The sequence below is a fragment of the Lithobates pipiens genome, unplaced genomic scaffold (assembly GCF_037356315.1).
Source record: "Lithobates pipiens isolate NorthernLeopardFrog02 unplaced genomic scaffold, aLitPip1_a1.2 Scaffold_30, whole genome shotgun sequence".
NCBI lineage: Eukaryota > Metazoa > Chordata > Amphibia > Anura > Ranidae > Lithobates > Lithobates pipiens.
The window spans coordinates 95,795,314-95,811,375 of record NW_027507791.1 but is presented as its reverse complement, the minus strand read 5'-3'; the positions used below and the strand labels follow the sequence as shown (position 1 = coordinate 95,811,375).

The 16,062-nt window shown below is 42.1% G+C and overlaps 1 protein-coding gene across 2 annotated transcripts in view; it reads right to left on the bottom strand.

Annotated features, from left to right (window-relative positions):
* The window catches only part of EIF2AK4 (eukaryotic translation initiation factor 2 alpha kinase 4), a 156,732-nt gene that overhangs the window by 116,002 nt on the left and 24,668 nt on the right, over positions 1 to 16,062 (bottom strand). For both annotated transcript variants that reach the window (XM_077464652.1, XM_077464653.1), the window contains exons 3-7: positions 12,212 to 12,314; positions 8,505 to 8,678; positions 7,499 to 7,579; positions 7,223 to 7,356; positions 1,368 to 1,480 (exon numbers count right to left, since the gene is read on the bottom strand). In XM_077464652.1, coding sequence (XP_077320778.1) covers positions 1,368 to 1,480; positions 7,223 to 7,356; positions 7,499 to 7,579; positions 8,505 to 8,678; positions 12,212 to 12,314 — 605 coding nt within the window. The remainder of the gene's footprint in view (positions 1 to 1,367; positions 1,481 to 7,222; positions 7,357 to 7,498; positions 7,580 to 8,504; positions 8,679 to 12,211; positions 12,315 to 16,062) is intronic.

The window sequence follows — 16,062 nt, the reverse complement described above, 5'->3', positions numbered from 1 at the left end:
GGAGGCTCTGGAATATATTTATCCTATCTGACGAAGGAGTGTCTCTGCTTACCACTTGAATACTCCCGGGTCAACATCCTACCCCCTCCCTGGTGACACTCTATCCCCGTTTCCACTCTCTCAGGAACCTCTATGTTGCCCCTTCTTAGGCTTTCTGTCTTTTCCGATTTACATGTACTCGGGGATTGGACAGAGCAACTAGATCTCTGATTACATAGACAAGGTGATATTTCTTATCCAAATAACCCCATAGGTTAATAGTAAACGTTAGCTATGGGTGCCGAATAGGTTACCATAAATCTTATTGTTATCAATGTTTTATGCTACAAACGCCGGACAAGTTACCAGCTTTTTTGAATGTACTTATCTATAAAACATCTTTTGTTATAGTTGTACTGTACTTTCCCTGAGTTTTTTGAAAACAATAAAATTTATATTTGGGGAAAAAAAAAAACCTTCTGTGTAACAGAAACCCACCTGCCCCCCCTTCTACTTACCTGAGGGCATTTACAATCCAGCACTGTGCACGAGAGCCAAAACGCTCCCAGCTCTGTCCCTCTTTACTGGGCAGATTGATAGCAGGAGGAGCCATTGGCTTAATCCATCAAATGCTGTGACAAGAAGCTGTCTGTGTCAATGAACACCGACAAGGTGGCTCGGGGATGAGCCCGCACAAGTGCCTCCATTGAAAGCGGCTTCCTATGGGGACACTTGCCGAAGGAGGAGGAGACAGGAGGGACCCCAGAAGAAGAGGATCAGAGTTGCTCTGTGCAAAACCATTGCATAGAACAGGGACGTGTGACATGTTTATTTTTTTTTTAAAAGGAACCTTTATTATTACTTGAAGTCCTGCTCAAAGAATCATTGAGCCACAGCAGCTGTCAGCTTCTTAGATGACAGACAATTGGCAGTGGGACTGGACAGTGCTCCAGTACCTGCCATCCACACCTAAATGCCAAATCCTCATGCGTCGGCTTTGCATGAGGCCTAAGACACTTCATAGCTAAAAAGAATTCAGATGATGCACCTCTCATCGCAACAAACAGACTGCCTAGATGGTGGTAATAAAATAAGACCCTCCTATTCATGAGCAAAGGGCAGGACAAGTATCAATTATTTTACAACACCTATAGGCCTGGCTTTAGAAAAGCATATTTTCACTGGTCACTATAAGTTGCTATGCTCAACAACTATTTAATCAATTAGGCTGTTACGACAGTTGCAGCATTAGTGATAGCTATACAGTATAACAGAGACACTTTAAAAGTATAGCAGTTACTTCACCTCGCTGCATCTTAGGAAAAAGAAAGTTATGGTACTGTACATGCAGCAAAGATTTTACGAAGTTATAATTATCAGATACTCACCCAGACATTTCCCTCTGTGTACAACTAGTTGACCAGGACAACCAATATCAAATGTCAGCACCTCATAGGAAGCTGTACTGTCATCACTACACACAGAGTACTGTCGATCTCGCCTTAAAACAAAAAAGACAAAAGTAATTAATAAGACACAAAGGTGGGAGGATTCTACCTCCGATAACCCAGACACACGTGGTGTTGGGGAGGAGGGGAATGCTCTTTTTCCACAAATCCAAATAGATTTGAAGTAACAAATACCAAGTCAGACCACTTTGTTTAAATTACAAGCCGTGGCTTGAAAAGACACAAATCATACAGGAACACTGGAGAGGCAGGAGCCATGTGTTATGTGAGGCAAGGAAGCATTGTTCCCAATGCTTATATAGTACTGTGTTCTGCTTACAGATATACACCGACATTTGACATGTGGTTTTTTTATTATGTAGTACATATTTTTTTTTTTTTTTTTTTTACAGAAAAGTAGTACATATATTTATATAGAGGTGCCAATGCATGGTCATTATTTCCTTCCCTCAAGGGATTTATAATCTAAGACCCCTCGTATGCACACACACTAGGGCAAATTTATACAGTAGCCAATTAACCTACAAGCAGAGACCAGAGCACCCAGAGGAAAGCCACACAAGCACAGGGAGAAAGTGAGAACTAATACAGGAAGTAAACCCTGATTGGTTTTACTTCCTCTGTTTCCCTGCAAAGGTAAAGCATAATTGGCTACTACGCATCGACTTAATCTAGGCTTAACCTGTAGGTCAAAGTGGTCTGTAAGGGGTTACAACCACTTTAATGCAAATAGTGTTCTTGGAAGCATTCAGACTGAGGACCCCAGTGCTCTAAGGCCAAAGTGCTAACCATTGAGCCACTGTGCTCTCCATAGTGGCTTTTGACCTTTTATAGTTGGCCCATTACAGGCGCTCAACTCCAACGTGATTACAACTGTGTAAGAAAACACAGCTTAGTGTATGTATGGCAGGTCCCCTCCCCTCGCTCACTTCTATAAGTGCAAGTAAGGTCAAAATTAAACTTGAAAAAAACAAGTTACATTTTTTTTTTTCATACAAGTTTATGCAATGCAGTCTTGGTTTACACTAAGAACCTATTGTCCCTCACCATTTCAAGAGTTGATCAGTTTCCAAAATATTAAAGGATAAGTACAGCTAAAGCTTTTTTGGCTCATTTTCCTGATACATGCCTACTGTACAGGTATTGCTTCCTTTGTGTGAAATCCCTGGTGTTCCTACCAGTTACTCTGCTTTCCTATTAAAAACTGACCACACTAAGCAGTTTTGTGTTGTCCACAGTGGCTTTTGACCTGTTCTAGTTAACCAATAACAGGTGCTCACGCCAAAGTGATTACAACTGTGTAAGAAAACACAGCTTAGTTAACCACTTGAGGACCGCCGTATTGCCATTGTACGTCAGCACAATGGCACAGGCAGGCATAATCACGTACATCTACGTGATTGCCTTCCAGCGGGTGGGGGGTCCGATCGGACCCCCTCCCGCTGGTTACGGCGGTCCGATTCGGTCCAGGAGCGCTCCGTGATGAGGGGATGGCCGTTGGTTTTCGGCCACCCCCTCTGGATCGCTCCTGGCCAATGAGAAGCTTCCTCCCCTGTGTATTGTTTACACAGGAAGGAGGAAGTGATGTCATTCTCCTCGGGGCGGTCTTTTTGACCGGACTACGAGAACAGTAAAAGTAAGTGTGCACCAACACTACACTGACATGTAGGTACACACAGGCACACAAACCCCCCCCGATCCCCCTCCCCCCCCAGTCACAGTGTCACTGATTGCATTGATCATTTCTTTACTGATCAATGCATTCAGTGTCAGTTGTGACAGTAAAAACTGTCAGGACAGTTAGTGTTAGGTCCAGGGTAGCCCCCTATCACCCCCCAATAAAGATTTAACCCCCTGATTGCCCCTAGAGTTAACCCTTTCACCCCCTTTTGCCAGTGTCACTAAGCGATCATTTTTCTGATCGCTGCATGTGTCGCTAGTGTCGCTAGGTAGCTAGTTATTTTTTTAGGTTCACCGCCAGGTTTTTATATCGCTAGGTACCCCGATATACTACCCAATAATGTTTTTAACCCCCTGATTGCCGCTAGTTAACCCTTTCACCCCCTTTTGCCAGTGTCACTAAGCGATCGTTTTTCTGATCGCTGCATTAGTGTCGCTACAGTCGCTAGGTAGCTAGTTATTTTTTTAGGTTCACCGCCAGGTTTTTATAGCGCTAGGTACCCCGATATACTACCCAATAATGGTTTTAACCCCCTGATTTCCGCTAGTTAACCCTTTCACCCCCTTTTGCCAGTGTCACTAAGCGATAATTTTTCTGAACGCTGCATCAGTGTCGCTAGTGTCGCTAGGTAGCTAGTTATTTTTTTAGGTTCACCGCCAGGTTTTTATAGCGCTAGGTACCCCGATATACTACCCAATAATGGTTTTAACCCCCTGATTGCTGCTAGTTAACCCTTTCACCCCCTTTCACCAGCGATCACAGTATAAGTGTCACTGGTGATGCTGGTTAGCCAGTTAGTTATTTAGGTTCCCCGTCAGGTTTTTATATAGCGCCAGGGACCCCCATATACTACCTAATAAAAATTTGAACCACCTGATTGCCCCTAGTTAACCCTTTCACCACTGATCACCGTATAAGTGTTACGGGTCACTCTGGTTAGTTTGTTTTTTATAGCATTTTATATTCAAATCCGGAAGGCAGTGCTTGGTTTTCGGGGTCCCGTACGTGGGGTGCAATTCCACATATAACCATGGCATGTGTGAGCAATATATCATTTAGTGACAACTTTTTGTAAAAAAAATTTTTTTTTTTTTTTTTTTTGTCATTATTCAATCCCTTAGGACAAAAAAAATAAATATTCAATGGGCTCAACATACCCATCAGCAATTTCCTTGGGGTGTCTACTTTCCAAAATGGGGTCATTTGGGGGGGATTTGTACTGCCCTGCCATTTTAGCACCTCAAGAAATGAGATCGGCAGTCATAAATTAAAAGCTGTGTAAATTCCAGAAAATGTACTCTAGTTTGTAGACGCTATAACTTTTGCGCAAACCAAAAAATATTCGCTTATTGACATTTTTTTTACTAAAGACATGTGGCTGAATAAATTTTGCCCTCAATGTATGACTAAAATTTAGTTTATTCGATTTTTCTTATAACAAAAAGAAGAAAATATCTTTTTTTTTCAAAATTTTCGCTCTTTTTCCATTTATATCGCAAAAAAAAAAAAATCGCAGAGGCAATCAAATACCATCAAAAGAAAGCTCTATTTGTGGGAAGAAAAGGATGCAAATTTCGTTTGGGTGCAATATTGCATGACCGCGCAATTACCAGTTAAAGCAGCGCAGTGCGAAATTGCAAAAAGACCTCTGGTCCTTAAGGTATTTATTGGTCCGAGGCTGAAGTGGTTAATGTATGGTAGGTCCCTTCGCTCACTTCTATACGTGTAAAGGCCAAAATTAAGATTGCAGAAAACAACAGTTTCATTTATTTTCATACAAGTTTATGTAATGCAGTCTTGGTTTACACTAAGAACCTATTGTCCCTCAATATTTCAATAGTTGATCAGTCCCCAAATTTTTTTAACCACTACAATACAGGGCACTTTCACCCCCTTCCTTCCCAGCCCAATTCTCAGCTTTCAGCGCTCTAGCGCTTTCAGTGACAATTGCGCGGTCATGCTACACTGTACCCAAATGAAATTGTTATCATTTTGTTCGCACAAATAGAGCTTTATTTTGGTGGTATTTATTCACGACTCCGTTTTTTTTTTTTTGCGATATAAGCGCAAAAATAGCGGAAATTTGGAAAAAAAAAACAATATTTTCTTTTTTCTATTTGAAAAGAAATCCAATAAAATCAAATTTTGTCATAAATTTAAGCCAAAATGTATTCTGCTACATGTTTTTGGTAAAAAAAATTCCGTTAAGTGTATAATAATTGGTTTGTGTGATCACGGACATATGTACGCAAATGATCATGTACATATGTGTGCAGGTGATCACGTACATATGTGTGCAGATAATCATTGGGACATGTGATTTTAGTGGGACATATGTGGGGGACATGTTTTTATTATTTGGGGACATGTATGTTTTGGGGACATGTGTGTTTTGGGGACATATGTGGGGACTGTGTTTGTACTGTGTGGTGTGTTGTGTGTTTACACTACACTGATGATCAGTGAGTAAAAAGCTGTAAAAAGCAGCCCATACTCACTGATCATCAGCCGGCTGCAGCGTTCTGCTCTCCTCTCCTCAGCGGTGACTTCCGTGTGAGGAGAGGAGAGCCGATTGCCTAGCAACCGGCTGTTTGTTTACATCACATGATGGCCGTGATTGGACACGGCCGTCATGTGATCAGGAGGGCCAATCACAGAGCCCTCCTGCCGATCTGAGATGTGCCGTGTCCGGGTGACACGAGCACATCGGGATCGCGCCGCTGCGCGCGCGCGCGATCCCGCTACTCCTGAAGGACGTTCCTGAACGTCCTATCAGGAGTAGACGGCTCCCACCCGGCCGTATATATGCATTGGCCGGGTGGGAAGTGGTTAAAGGAGAAGTAGCCAAAGCTTTTTCTGCTATATTTCTCCTGTGGATCACAGGAGTGCAATTTGTGTTAGCTAATGTCACAGAATCCCTACCCAGAAGCCCGAATCAGCAACTGGCTCAGCTTCTCCGCGATCTGCTGAGAGGCCGAGCCAGGCCCTCCCACCCCCTCCACAGCCCAGTACTTCAGTAAGCACTGGAGGGGAGAGCAGAGAGCCACTGACTGACAAACCCGCTTCTTTGCTCAGAGCAGAGGGGGGAGAACTGAGCGATCAGCAGCGTTTGATCCCTCAGTTTTCATTGCAAATCCGGCGGGGGGACAGATGCAGCATCGGATTGATGCTGCATCCACCTGAGTATAAATGTTTAGAGAAGCCATACTTCTCTTTTAAAATTAACCCCTGGCTTCCACACACATTTTCATACAATTTGGCAGCAAACCTACCAAAGGCCAATTCTACCTGAAACTAATATTTCTGCTTTTAAAAAGATATCAAAACTATTTTGTATTCAAAGTAAATCTTCTATACTATTCGTATGCGACAAAGAACACCTACCACTACTAAGGTACTATATGACTAGCAGTATAGGACTTAGATGAGTCCAATCACTTTGATTTAATTCAGCTATGTCAAAACGATGCTTTAGTGCAATTGGTGGGGCAAAAAAGATTTAAAAAAAGACCATGTAGGAAATCAAACTATGGCAAGTGAAATACAAAGGCTTATATAGTGAGGGAAAAAAGTATTTAATCCTCTGCTGATTTTGCACGTTTGCCCACTGACAACAAAATGATCAGTCTATAATTTTAATGGTAGGTTTAGTTTAACAGTGAGAGGCAGAACAACAACAAAAATATACAGAAAAAAGCATTTAAAAAAAAAGTTATAAATTGATTTGCATTTTAATGATTGAAATAAGTATTTGAATGGGACGGGAAGTCTCTGTACCGCTGCCATAATACAGCACTGTATACTGCATGTAGCTGATGCTACATACAGATTATACATTGCTGCCAGCAGCAGCATTCCTTAGTGAAGGAAATAAATTGTTTGGGCCAGCTTGGCCCAAACAATTTAAAGTGACAGCAAAGCTGGAGTTAAGCTTTAACCACTGACTTAGAACAAGGATGCAGCAAGTGAAGTCAGAACTTCTGATCTGCCTACTTAATCTGAGTGTGTAAATTAGAAGGTGTAGAAGACAGCCAGGCCACCAGCATTTTCAGAAGAGTCCATAATTCCATTTTGGAAGGTAAAATGTGTTTACTTTGATCTGCCAGCAGAGGTTGTGCGAATTCGGTTTCCTCCGTGTTCTGTTAAACTTCCATTAGATGTCAGGGCTTTAGGCCCTGCAATATTGTTATTTTCCTGACAAGTCAGATTGGCACTTTCAAGTCTCTCCTGAAAAAGAAAAAATATATATATATTACACATTTATACACACATACATACACAAGTTTATTTTTCTTAATGAATGACAAAACAAGCAGCAAGAAATAAGTTATTCTTTCCGCTGGCCAGTCAGTATTCATTTATACATTACCAATTTTGCCATCTCTTTCCTCCGTTTCTCCTCCTTTTTCTCCTCTTCCCTTCTCTGAATTTCATCAAGGATTTCTCTCCTCTGACAATCAACATGTAAAGTGGATATTAATAAAATGGAAAAAAAGTCTCCCTTTTTTTCTATGCTGTGTAGATAAGAAACAGAAAACATGGAGGAAGCTACAGCCCTAAGAGAACACACCCTAGGCGTGGCAGACCTCTCTAGAGATGAACGTTCTCAGACAATGTAGTGACTGGACAGTTTGGAGTCCTACATATAACTGCTTTGTTCTCCTCCCCACCTTCCCAAAGAACAAAACCAATACAAAACCTATACACATGGTGTACACACAACCCAAAACGTACCTATGGCAACAGTAATGATGAAGTGCAGGAACCTTGTGGTGACTGTAGGCTTCTGATTATTCCAATGTCCCTATGAAACCCTTTGGATGTCAAGCCCAGGTGATACATAAACCAATAACGACCTCCCACATTGAGATTAATTCTTCTTTTTACCAGGCTTCACTTTCCATCAATACATTTACAAGCACCAGAGAACTCACTACCCACTTAAATTGTATTTGACAATTTAATGACTGGGGATGGGGTTTGTCACCAGTAAGGAGGGGTCTTAAGCTTCACATGGGCAGAAGGCACCATATAGAGCCTGGGCCTTGGATTCAACACATCGGCATGTTAGCCAGGCAACTAACAAAAACATTACCAATAGCAGCCTCTATATTTCTCTTTGCATGGGTTTCTTTTAAAAATTCAGCCCAACCAAAAGTAAAATTGCAGTTTTTCGTAAAAGCTAATCTACCCAATGGTTTCTTGCATCTCTAAAACATTACCTACATTGTCGTATATGGGGAAAAAACAAGTTTTCTTCAAGAATAGGAAATATAGAAAGATGTTTGAGACTTAAAAATATTTCAGTGACATTAGAAATCATAATCTGATAATGTCCAGAAAAGGAAGCGCATGAAAGAGAACTTCCAACTCACCATCTGCTCTTCTTTCATTTGCATCTCTTGAATTCTTCTCTGCTCCTCCAATGCAATTTTCTCTTGCTGCCTCTGAAGGTTCTTCATCATCTCTTCATGAAATGATTTAGATGGTGGCTGGTTATGTTCTGTTAGAAAACACTGAATGTGGTCTGCCAGCTGATAAATCATCACCTGTCCCAGATCAAAATGAAAGTTAAGGCCAGTATACAGAACATGCGTCATGAAGTCCAAAGTTAAAAAGCTACCCAAGTGAGCTCTCATATGTGGGCAGCTATGGCTGACCGCCTTCCGAAAGTGCTAACTGCATCTAGCTTTAATACTTTGTGAGAACATGGAACAAGTATGTGGCCAGCAAAGTCAGCCTGAGGTTAAGTACTCCTGATTTATATTTTCACCATTACAAGTTTCCATTAACACCAACAAGCCATTTTACTAATTGTGAGGCGATTACCAGTTACTTCGAAGACACATAAAGCAGAAGCCAGCACTGCAGTGTTCCTGGTATGCCACAAAATTACAAAATGATGTCCTTGTGCTTGCTAAACATATTGCAGTGACTGTGTAAGGCACAAACCAACAAAAAAAAGAGGGTGCACAGGCATGGCGCAATATTCTCAATAAATGTCTTTAAAAAGTAAACAGAGGTAAGTATTATACTCACAGATGAATGCTTGTATCATAAAACCATCAGCTAAAAGTGGTTAACCCACTGTACTAACATAGTCTTGTCCCCTCTGAATCATAACATTTGTCCCTGTGTCTTTGTAATGTAAAAAAAACTGCCGATTTGTACCTGTATAAGCTGCACTCTGAGCGCTCAGCTGACATGTCAGCTCCCTTGTTTCTCCAGCTCAGAGCTGAAGTGGGCGGGGCCGAGCCATCCTGCTGACGTCAGCCAGTGGAAGAGGGGGAGAGAGAGGAGAAAGAGCCGAAAATCAGCCTAGCGGCTGGTGCAGTTTATGCAGGCATAGATCGGCTGAGTTTTTACATTACATGGCGACAGATGTCCTAATGCTACAGAGGGGATAAGAAGATTTATGATCAGATACGAGAGGAGCAGGGGGGTGGGCGCAGCTATGAGCAGGGAGGGGAGGGGGGAGGAAGACAGAGGACACAGACACAGGAGAGCTGCGGCTGATGGAACCACGCAAAAAGACCCCCATGGGTTCCCCTCAGGGGCTCAGCAGTCATGATTATCGTGGACTGTTTGCAGGGGGGAGGGTATAGCCAAACAGGATCAGCCAATGTTTTTTAGGGTATACAGGGGGCCACATGACACAGCACAGGCGCTGTGCTGTATAGCATGCTTTAAAGGAACAGGATCAGGTGTTTTTTTGTTTTTTTTGGGTTAACAAACGCTTTAAGTCCATGTAGGAGAACCCACATCGCAAAGGATCATCTTGCAGTACCATAGGCAGTACTGTGTAAAGCAAGCCATACACTGTGCAAATTTCTTTTCTGCAACCACAGGTTGCAAGAAAGCAATTAGCATGATTCCCCCATCAACACAGACAGTGCTGACAGGGAAGTCCCTTCTGACGAGCAATTGTCTTCTCTGGTAGGGGGCTGTTGCTGGGAGAAGACAGTGATTATCGCTAGCGGCTGCTATAGCTAATTGCAAGAGAACCAAGCAGGTTGGTTGTACCCATGTTAGCAATCGATCAACTTGGTACATTCAGCCTGCCCTTGAACGGTTTGAATTTTGGCTGGTTCCTGCTGAACCGGCCAAGATTCGAACCGTGTATAGCTGGCCTAAATAGTTTGGCTAAAGAGCACTGAAGTGTGGTGCCTGCACTAATCATCCATTCTTTTGCAGTTTCAGTGACCTTAATTATGGGCTGCTGTAACTGGTAAGGCAGCCACTTTAACAAAATGTTGAGCACTGACCATGCCCCCCCCTACTTGTTCTTCTTGCCTACCACTATAATGAGCAGTCTTGGCAGCCAAGAGGAGCATATGGTGGAGTTGGGAAAGGGTTAGGGTTGGCATTAGCAGTAAAGCTCCGCTAGTTTTTGGGGCGCTTTACCGCTGTTATAGCAGTGCTTTTCAGCCGCTAACGGGGCGCTTTTAACTGAGGAAAGGGTTTAAAGCGTTTATGTTGCGGAATCGCTTTGCAGGTGCTTTGGCAGCGCTGCCTATTAATTTCAATGGCAGGGGCGGTTAAAGATGCTGCTTGCAGGACTTTTTTTGCCGTCCTGCAAGCGCACCATCCCCGTGTGAAAGTACTCTGGCTTTCACAATGGGGAGGCATGAGAGGCGCTTTACAAGCACTATTTTTAGAGCTAAAACGCCTGAAAAGCTCCCTAGTGTAAAAGGGGTCTAAAGGTTTGTAATTCTGTAGTTAGTAGTAGTACTGACAGGTTTACTTGCTGACCGACGTATGGAAGTAAACATCCTGTCAGCAAGTGATTAATACAAAATTACGGCTGCAGCCATGGTCTTGGTACTGTCCTTTTTAACCAGCTCTTAGCTCCCATAGTTTGTAGACGCTTTTAAGTACGTATAAACCAATCAACATACGCTTGCTGGAATTTTTTTTTTTTTTTTACCAAAAACATGTAGCAGAATACATATTGGCCTAAATTTATGAAGAAATCTGATTTCTTTTCGATTTTTTTTAATAGGATGTTTTTAGCAAAAAGTAAAAAATATTGTTTTTTTTTTTATTATTTATTGGTGTTTCTTTGCTTATAGCGCAAAAAAATTTATAAAATAAAATAAAAAAAACGCAGAGGTCAAATACCACAAAAAAAATCTCTATTTGTGGGGAAAAAAATGACATAAATTTTATTTGGGTACAGCGTTGCATGACCGCGCAATTGTCAGTTTAAGTAACGCAGTGCCGTATCACAAAAAGCAGCCTGGTCATGAAGGGGGTAAATCTTCCGGAGGTCAAGTGGTTAAGAACTATCCTCAGTGTAAATAATAAGGAGTCCTGGAAGAGATGGTTTGGCTCCTGCAGAGCCTTGATCTCAACATCGACTCTGTCTGGGAAGAGACAGAAGGATTTGAGGCAGCCTACATCCACAGAAGATCTGTGGGTAGTTCCAAGATGTTTGGAACAACCTACCTGCCGAGTTCCTTCAAAAACACAAGTACTGAGTGTACCTAAAAGAATTGATGCTGCTTTGAAGCCCAAGGGTAGTCACTCCAAATATCAATTTGATTTTGATTTTCCTTCTGTTCGCTTACTTTGAATTTTGTAAATTGAGAATAATAAACAAATAAAATATATATTTTTTAAAGCATTCTTGTTACAGCATTTCATCACACCTGCCTAAAACTTTTGTACAGTACTGTACATTACAAAAATGACAATGTTAAACACACTCAGGGCAAAAAAAGAAAAAATGTCAGAGTTCCGTAATAAACAGCAAAATCTGGTTATTATGGACCACTGCACATCATTGGGCTTTGAGCCATTGCTGAATACAGCCTATATACATAATAGTTTACCAAACCAAATATTTGTTATCATTTATTAACCTTCTAGTGTAGGTGAATGAATGAGAGCAACTATTTGTTTTGGCAAACTATTATGTACGAAGGCTTTATTTAGCGATGACTCAAAGCCCAATGATGTGCAGTTGTCCATAATAACCAGACTCTGCTGTACATGCAAAAGTGACACTTTCCTACGTCCTCCAATAAGATATGTACATATACACAAGATCGGCTATTACTCTCAAGATAAACAGTATTACCTCCCCGCACAGCTGTGTGGCCAGCTCCTCTAAACTAGATGTCAAAGCTTGGACATTTTCATTTGATAAACCCGTCACATTTTTCAGTTTTATTTCCGGTGGCCTATGACACACAAAAGGGAAAGAAAAAAAATACAAAATAAACAACTTACACTTAATTAAAACACACAACATTCAAGAACAAATCTTTTTTTTTTTTTTTTTTTAACTCATCTACAACACATTTCCAGCAAGCCGTCTAAAAACAGCCTTTAACCACTTCAGCCCCGGAAGGTTTTACCCCCTTAATGACCAGAGCAGTTTTTGCGACTCTGCACTGCGTCGCTTTAACTGATAATTGTGCAGTCGTGTGACATTGTACCCAAACAAAATTGATGTCCTTTTTCCCCCCACAAATAGAACTTTCTTTTGGTGGTATTTGATCACCTCTGTGGTTTTTATTTTTTGCGCTATAAACAAACAAACAAAAATAGCGACAATTTTGAAAAAAGATATATGTAAATATCCCAAATTTATCAGTTATCAGTTTAGGCCATATGCATTCTTCTACATTTATTAATTTTTTATTTTTCTTACCAAAATTATCGCAATAAGTGTATAAATAAAGAATAGATTTATGGCATTTTTTTTTTTTTTTTTTACTAGTAATGGTGGTGATCAGCGATTTTTAGCGGGAGTGGGACATTTCAGCGGACAGATCAGACACTTGACAAGTTATAGCATCTACAAAATAAGGGTATTATTTATGGCATTTTTATAAAAAAAAATTTTTCCTTTTTACTAGTAATGGCAGCAATCTCGGATTTTTATCATGACTGTGACATTGCGGCAGACAGATCAGACACTTGACACTATTTTGGGACCATTGACATTTATACAGTGATCAGAGCTAAAAAATAGCCACCAATTACTGTATAAATGTCACTGGCAGGGAAGGGGTTAACACTAGAGGGCGATCAAAGGGTTAACTGTGTTCACTCTGAGTGTTTCTAACTGGGGGGGGGGGTGGGCTTACTGGGACATGACAGATCCCTGTTCCCGACCATTTGGAACAGTGGATCCCCTTCATGTCACCTGTCAGAACAAGACAATGCCTTGTCTCCCTGTTCTGCCTGTGTACAAGGCAATTGCAGGCTGCCGGAGAACAACGAGTCCTCCCGACCCAAGGGCACGCTCCCACAGCAGGAGCGAGCGCGCATCGCCCGCAACTGAGCCTGCGCGAGCCACCGTACATCTACGGCGATTCACGCAGGAGAGCCATTGTGCCACCGTCAAATGATGGCGGTTGGTCCTAAAGCGGTTAAGGTCTCATGCACACTGGACGTCAAATAACATTATAAAAATGACAGTAGCTTTGCAGTGAGTTTTTCAAAGTTTTTGCAATAGCGTTTATTAGCGTTTTTCCATGTTAGCAATTGTTAGCGGTTTTTTTCTCTTTCAATGGATCAAAAATGTTAAAAAAAGCTGGCGAGCCACATTTTTGAGCGTTTATCGATGTTTATCAGCGTTTAACGTTTTAAAGCGTTTTTTTATATTCAGAAAAACAGCTCCTGAATGCGATTTTAGAGCGTTCATACAACAGCCCATTAACTACACTGCTGATAAACGTCCAAAAACATCCATGTATGCATGAACACATAGGATAACAAAGGGGAGCTTATGGGCTGTTAAAAAAAAATACCCAAACTCACAAAAATGGCCATTTATGAGCTTCAGTGTGCATGGATCCTTATTCATATTAAAGCACAACTAAAATTCCACTGTGTGCAGGCAAGCTTTTTGGCAGAATGTGCAAATATGCACAGCATACTAGCATATCATAGCTACAACCTGAGTAGAGAAGCCTGTCCCCTTGCAGCATGTTGTAGAGTAGGACCCTTCTCTCTGTGCAGAAACAGTAGTCTCTCTGCAGAGTTTAAAATGTATGTTACCCCAACAATTTATATTCCTGATATGTGTCTCTTACGCCATGTATTTGTATAAAAAAGCATCCTGTTCTTTGCATTGCTTTCTTTGGGTAAAGTACTTGGTTATCCTGCCAGCCCCAATGCTTTCCGATTTCAAAATGACCACGCTAGGCATGATAACACATCTGTCCCAGAGTGGTCAGCTTTCTGGCTGCACTAGGAGCACAGACTGCCCGCCCTCCGATGGCCAAGACTGACACCTCCCCTTGCACAGCACTTCACTGGGCAGATACTGCTCTTTTCTGCCTCCTGCTGCCACGTCTCGCTGTGGTCTCCAACTCTCTAAGCCCCTCATGCAGCTGAGAATACAGGTCATGTCATCACTTTTAGAAAAATAAAAATTTGTAATTAAATTAAAGAGGAAGTAAAGACAATTTTTTTTTTTTTTTTAAAAGCACACCCTGTAAGGCAAAGGCATAAGGAGCTAGTATGCATAGCATACTAGCTCATTATGAATAACTTACCTGAGAACGAAGCCCCCAAAGCGGTCCTCCGTCTTCCTCTTCGCCGCTGCCATGTATCCCGGAGCGACTTCCGGGTCTCGCTGCTCCGGCGCTGTGATTCGCCGGAGCCGTGATGACGTCACTCCCGCGCATGCACACGGGAGCCGACACTCGCTGCGATCTGCGGCCTGCCCCAGTGCGCCGCTGTCAGCGGTGGCTGTCTTCGGGTAAATATCTCCTAAACCGTATAGGTTTAGGAGATATTTCTTGGACCTACAGGTAAGCCTTAATCTAGGCTTACCTGTAGGTCAAAGTTGGTCGTAAGGGTTTACAACCACTTTAAGCGACCATATGCATAAGAGGCTTTACGCAAATAATGGCATAAACCTGCCTATACAAACAGCCATTCAATACGGGATACAAAGCTGCTGTATAACCTGGCCACAGAAATACACCTGTAATTTATGCTATATGCTGCTTCTTGAATATTTCCCCACTAGTTATCAGATCACCAGTCATCAGGGATCAGCTGTGACATTGGGAAGCAAAGCCCTGCTCCAACAAGATGGCCAAATTCACACAAAGATACAATGCACAAGGCACGGTAAGTCATTATTGGGGAAAGATCAACTGTAAGAAGACCACAGGTATTACTGGGGACTAGTCCTCCCTTCATATGCCTTTTCTGAGCACAGCTTCCAGAACTCAGGTCCTCTTTAAAAAAAGAATCTGTCAAAAAAAAAAACACCTAGAGCAGGGCTCCTTATTACCCATACTGTATATTGGCAGTGTCAGCGTGTCGCACCATATTGGAAGATTGCTGATCACTTACCCCAGCGATTATTTGATATGACCTTATTCTTTACCTCCAAGATGTTTGTGTGTGGCACCCTTCCCTTTCTAAACTGGCTAAAAATATTGGTGTGCCACATCCTTGCAGTTGCACGCTGTTTGGTATCATTGCATTGGAAAAAGAGGGACCATCCGTCCTCCACTAAGCTCTAATCTAGAACTCCTTGCATGAGCGCTTCTTTTCCATCTAGTGGCATTGTTGTCTTTTCCAAATCTCCCCCAGTGGTTGGCTGCTGCTAGTTGCTCAATAAAAAAATCCAGCGCTCAATGGGTTAGTAGAAAAAGCAGTCTCACAATAAGCTGTGGAACGTAAATACAGCTAGTTTAATCAATGATAATAAGATCCAATCCTGTTGTCAAGCAAGAAGGGATGGGGAGTGATAAAAAGTAAAAGGCTTACGGTGCCACCAGGGAACCACGGAGCAACGAGGAGCTGACGGCATCTGGGTATGGGGCAGGGGCGGACTGACCATTCGGTCACTCGGTCACGGACCGAGGGCCCGGCCACTAGGGGGCCCCATCAGGGTTGTCAGCCATAATAAAAACAGGGACAGTATGTAAAAAATCTGTGTTTTTTTACTTCTGTCCT